This window comes from Aquila chrysaetos, chromosome 2, assembly GCF_900496995.4.
Source record: "Aquila chrysaetos chrysaetos chromosome 2, bAquChr1.4, whole genome shotgun sequence".
NCBI classification, from domain to species: domain Eukaryota; kingdom Metazoa; phylum Chordata; class Aves; order Accipitriformes; family Accipitridae; genus Aquila; species Aquila chrysaetos.
In genome coordinates this window covers 61,508,086-61,514,111 of record NC_044005.1, presented here as the reverse complement: position 1 = coordinate 61,514,111, position 6,026 = coordinate 61,508,086, and the positions used below count along the sequence as shown (strand labels likewise).

Here is a 6,026-nt window from a genome sequence, read left to right as displayed (position 1 = left end):
CGGAGAGGTATAATACTTTGCTTGTAGTTTACCTGGAGGAAACAAGACAACAAAAATTTCTCAACAATTACAGGCAAATATCTTAAATATAAGATTACTTGGTAACATTGATACGGGACAATTCATGTTGCTTTTTTAAAAATTGAGGTTGAAGAATAGTTCAAGAGCAAACAGAACATTCTGGTGATAAAAATACAAAAAAAAGGTCATTAATTTTTTGCTAATTTCCCTTTATTAGTAAAAAGTACAAATAAAAAAATTGTACTTTCATGAAAAAATAAACCAGGTGTACACAGTTTTGCAGTATGTTTGATATTTCTTTCACACAACTGGGGTGAGATGGCTCAGAATATCTCCAGCAGACCCAAGCTTCTTGCAGCCCTAAACCATTATGAACCAATTAGCATAGATGTAAAAGACAAAGAGAAGATAATGTATGGCTCCTACTATATGTAGTATGTAAAAACCAGAGCCAAAAAAAGCTGAAATATGACTCTGGTTGAATTTAGGTATTTCTTCAAACACAAGTTTTACATTAGCAGAACTTCAGGGAACTTCACAGGTGAGAATCTACAGTGGTTAGCTAAGGCAGATGCCTGTGACTGCCACTAGCTGGGCTACTCCATGCTTCTTGGTGCTCCTCTTCTGCCTCCAGCCTTTCTGCTGCAGCAACAGCACTAACTCAGGCAGAAGTGCCAGTCTTGGGAAGAAAGAAAATGCCAGGGCAGGCATGAGAAAGAAAAGTGCAAGCAAGAAGGGGTCTGGTGTTGAAGCCATTCTCCAGAACAAAGTGAGTCCTGAGTTCTGGATGCTGCTCCTAAACAAAGATTGTGTCTCAAGGTTGCTTATTATACATATAACATTATGGTATAATATAGGCATATATTACACAGAATATTATGTACATTATGCAGGATGTATTTTCAGTATATTTTTAGAGGATAGAGTTTTTATTTATATTTTGCATTTGGTGGAATGCAACACGCTGGTCTATGACAAACAAGCTGTGTGACAGGGGGAAGGAGTGCAGGGGGAGAAGGAGGGAGGAGAGAATTCAACAGAAATAACTCCACTTAGTGTTTGAGTGAGGGATGTAATGAAATCTGTTTGCTGTGCTAGCTGTCTCCAGATTGGGCTGTAATTACACCACAGAAGGAAGAAAGGTAGCTGAGTCTCAATCTAGATCATTTATGTAAACTCAGCCTTCTTGTCAACGGCGTTCTCAGATTGCATGCATGCAAACCACAAAAATCATCTCCTATGAACAAAACAGAGACGGTCTCAAATTGCAGGCTTCTGATACACCTTATATGCTGTCTGTAATTGGACTTTAAAATTCAGCACACTGAGGTTCAAAACTTCTCCAGTATTTTCTGCATTTTATTCAGTGCGGTGAAAGACTGTACTCACAGAAGAGCACTCCTCCTTCCTCTCTGCCAAAGGCCGATGTCTAGCCTTACAAATTAACATTTATTTGGCTTAAACGAATGCAAGTGTCACAAACCTAGGAAATTCTTTTGTGTAAGACTGTGTTGAAACAAACTGCTGGATCCGAGGAAGGGATATTCCCTCCCCCAGAAGAGCTGGAAATACATCAATTCTTCGACCCAGAGCAACATATTATATACACACAATATAAAACTCAGGCAATCGGTTCCCTTAACAGAGCCAAATTAATATTTGATTAAATATTTTAAAGCTCCTACTTACCATGCTTGACACATTTTCTCAGCAAGTTTCTCAAATACGGAAAGCATTAGGCACAGGGTAATTTTACATTTGAATACATAAAAACAGTGTGAGGAGACATGACTGCATGCAGACAGAGAGAGGATTTTCCCCCATTAATCCCCCGAACTGCCCTTCCCCTTGATAAGCGGGTACGTTAATTCCCGGCTTTGGCAGCTCGCTCTCTCTGGGCAGGTTTGAGCGGGTTTCTCGTGACACCTGGATCTTCACGCCCCTCCATCCCTCCCTCCATCCCTCCCTCGGGCAGGAAAACCACCGGCCTCCGCCCTGGCGCCGTCCCCGCCGGTGCCCAATCAATACCCACTTATTTCCTGTCCATTTGCTGAGGTCACGGAAACGGGACTCATTAATTATTTCTACCGGTGCAGCCTCAAGTGCGCTTCTGGCATGACAAGCGAAAGCCGGCTGTGACCTTTTTTTTCCTTCCCCCTCCCGAATTTTGTTGTTGGCGGCGGCGGCGGCGGTCGGCGCGCGTTCCTCCGTCGGGACGGGACGAGGGGCGATGCGGCGACCGGCGGCGTGGGGCATCGTCGGCATCCCCGCCGGGGTGCTCCCGCCCGCGGAGGGAGAGCCGGTCCTCCCGGGGCGGCGGGTCAGGAGAACCTGGTCATGGCGCAGACGATGTTGGCCAAGGCGGCCCTGGCCTCGGAGGGAGGGAAGCGCTCCAGGGCCGCCAGCGCTCTGTTTCCGTGGCAGCGGCAGAGGTCGATGGCAGAAGTCACACCTTTGCCGGCCTTGATCGCTTCCCGCAGCTGTCAGAAAACACAGGCACAAGGGGGTGGGTTTCGGCAGTGCGCGATTATCTCCGAGAGCGCAGGGCATCCACCGCCCCTTCCCGAGGTAAAGGCGAGAACCGAAGCCAGCCGTCAAAGCCCGTGCATACTCTCGCCCGCCTCTGCTTTGGCTCCCCACTACAGCAAAACTGCGGGCAATTTAAACTACATCACCCATTGCTTCATCACCTGAAAGATGCTGGCTCTCCCAAGGGCACACTTAATTTAAAAGAAAAAAAAAAACAAAAAACAAACCAAAAAACCCCAAACATTTTCAAGTATCTGGGCATGGCATACCTAAGCCGCTGCCTGGGAGCTTTTGTGCAGAACTGGCAGACCAGCTGCTCACTCGCGCTCCCATTTTCTGCAGTCAAAAACTGGATTTTTATGAACACCCATTCCATCCCCTGTTTTTGGAAACAGGCACAGGATGCCACATGTTGAACTCTTGTCTTTTGTAATACAGGTTTCTATTTATATATCATATGATTACATTTGTTACAGTGGACAAAAGCAAATTTTGTCAGTAAAATAGGATGTGTTAAACTTTTATCGTACTGAGCTGTACCCATGCAAACTCAACCTTTTCAGTAAAGGTTAGGGAATTTGACAATGGTTTGGTGATACATCATATGAGAAAGAAAGTATTTTCATGGAATAACAGACATTTCATGGCAAGCTGCTGGAAAGATTTGGCACCTAAAAAACTTGGGTAAGTGACAGGTTAAATTTCCTATGAAATACCACAAACAAAACATGGTGTTTTTCCCCAGTACCTCAACTTAGCTGAAGCTCTAAATAGTAATCACACTTATTAAGGGCTTTTTTATTTTTAATTGCTTTTTTTTCCTGAACAGCATCATGAGACTGTCATGAAACACTGTTACATTTTCCAACCTAAAATACAGGTGTCCTCAGACCAACTCCAGCCTGATGCCTCATGCCAGAGCCTGGGAATTAAGTCCAGGTGGATCTTCGGGATTTGATTATCCCAAAAGCATGACAGCATTTCATGATCTTTAATGTGCCCCACCTGGCTTTCATAGCTGGCTTACATCACTGTATTGGCTTTTAAAAAAAGGGCTTTTCTCGAACACAGGTATCTACAGTAACTAATCATACAGGGTTTTATAAATTATGTTTTCCTCCAATACACAGCCCAATGCCCCAATTCATTTACAAATGCATCAGTATAACCTTATCTGTCTAGTTTAAATAATGTAAAAAAAAAAAAAATCTAAGCTATGACCAAATTGTAAAAGTCACCCATTTTATGTAGATACTTGCATTCATACAGAATGAATGACATTTCTTATCTGAATGCAAACTGAAGTGGATTCATTATCTGTATTTAAAGATGAAATTAGCTGAAAGCATATTACAGCACATGAGTGTTCAAGTCCCAGTTCATAAAAATTTTATTCTCCACTTCAGTTAGAATCTTCCTGCACTGTGCGCTGGAAAGGAACTTGCCCCGAGGCATAAATGCATTGCATAGCTAATTCAACACGTCTTCTAACGAATGGGAATCAGCCATATAACCACAGCTCTACAGCAAAAGTGGGGATAGGTGAGGTGAGGTACGCCAGCAGTGTGAAAAGCTGTTTCTTCCCCCTTCCTTGAGGCACAACTTTGCGAGATGGCAGAACCCACACATCTTGAAGCAAGCACTGCTGATTTGCAAAAGCTCATTAAAAAGGTTTAGCATACTTTGTAATACTCATGTAAGTATATATTGACACGTAAACAGGAAAGAAAATAGCTCCTAAAAAGTCTTCAAACTGGTCAAAGATCAGAGGAGCTTAGCTTAAGCATGTATAATTGCATATACGTACTATGACTTACTTGTAACACCAAAATCTGGAAAGGGGGAGAATTCTAATGCGAGGACACAATCCATTTACATGCTTGTCTTGTGTGTGTAAGCCCTTAGACACACACAGTGCCTTGAAGCCAAAACAATTGCAAAGTTGGTGTCAAACTATAGGCAGAGGAATCACTATACAAAAATCAGACTAATCCGCTATTGAAAGTTTCCAAGAAAAGTTCAAGGAACCTCAAAATGAAAAATACCTGCTCATACGGCAAGCTCCTTCCTCAGCTCTTCAGTCAGAGATCATCCTATGTAATGAACAATTTACAGCCCTTAAAAACATACCCGTTTTATATTCCATTTGCAGAATCAGCTGGTCGACTCAAATAAGCATACACTGAGGCAAACCAGTCTGGATTAACCAGACTGCATGCTACCTCTATCTCAGCTGGGGTTGTAAAAGGAAGAAAAAAGAAAAGGGGGGTGGGTGGGTGGGAGAAGAATACAAATTGGGCTTCTTGTAGTGGGATAGTTATTAAAGAAATACAGGATATAACTCCGTAGGAAACCAGGCTTCAGTAGCCCTGCTGTGTGCAAAAACCACCTAATTTAAGACTTCAGCTGTAGTGTTAGTTGTATTACAGTTACACTTTCACACTCTAAATTTTTGAGCTTCAATGATTTTATGTAATGAACTTCACAAACTAAGTACATAGAAAAAAAAATCAATGTATCCAGTTTAGATGTATTATTTTTTAATTTCATTTGGATAGGAACAGCTAATTTTTGAGGCCAATAAACAGAAAAGCAAAATGAACTGCTTGTATTTGTTGCTTTATAAACTTTAATTAAGCTCCCTCATTAATTTCTTCTAAATGAAGGAATCTGCTCTTTTAGTCTCTACTTATATAGCATCGTTTTGTGCATCAAACATGTTTCCACTTGTAGGAACAATTTAATCCATCGTTAAAACACAAACTCCTTCAGAGTGGCATTCAATAATTAAAACTGAATACAAGTCAAAATACAGATTGTTTTGACACACTTTTCTCCAGTTGAACTGCTAGATATGCTGGAATACTGCATTTTAACTTTTAAGCTTTTGTTCAGAGCATTGGCACTAAAGCCCTACTTCATTCTGAAGGTGCCATGAATCTGAAAAAATCACCGACTGGGTTTTGGTTATTTAAATTCAGCTTAAAGAATAACGTTGCAATAGCGCAGCCAAGTTGAGCCGCAAATAAATGCAAATAAACGGTAACAAGCCATTGATTGTTCCTTGAAGATTGCCCCTTGGAAAAGAGATTGCCCACTGGAAAGGAGAGTTTTGTATCAGCACCTCGGCTTCAAGCTTCCATTTCCTGTCCTTCAGGAGACAACCATAAGCACCAAATAGTTGGAGCTGGGGCATTTTCCACTCAACCCTCTGAGGTTTGCTGGGCCAAGAACGGAACCAAAACCCGGAACAGCGGCCACTTCCCATGAAAAGCAGGATCTGGGTTCAATGCCTTGGTCTCAGGACTGCTTCCACCTCTCACGTTGAAAGCTACTGGACAAAATAGAGGTAGTTTTGGAGCAATGGCCGTGTAACCGTATATAGTCCATTCATGGTTCTGGCCCTACATGTGGGAACAGAAGGATGCTTATGGATGACAACTTTACTTGTACTCTGTTCACTGACTTACCCTTCT

The 6,026-nt window shown here is 42.2% G+C and overlaps 1 protein-coding gene across 3 annotated transcripts in view; it reads right to left on the bottom strand.

Moving 5' to 3' along the window:
* Positions 1-209: 209 nt before the first annotated feature.
* The window catches only part of PDSS2 (decaprenyl diphosphate synthase subunit 2), a 122,297-nt gene continuing 116,480 nt past the window's right edge, over positions 210-6,026 (bottom strand). The window contains exon 8 of one of the 3 annotated variants that reach the window (XM_030007479.2): positions 210-2,501. In XM_030007479.2, coding sequence (XP_029863339.1) covers positions 2,343-2,501 — 159 coding nt within the window. In that variant the 3' untranslated portion in view covers positions 210-2,342. Of the gene's footprint in view, positions 2,502-2,975; positions 5,885-6,026 lie in introns of those variants that run through there. The other 2 variants (XM_030007481.2, XM_030007480.2) reach the window with 2 other exon arrangements.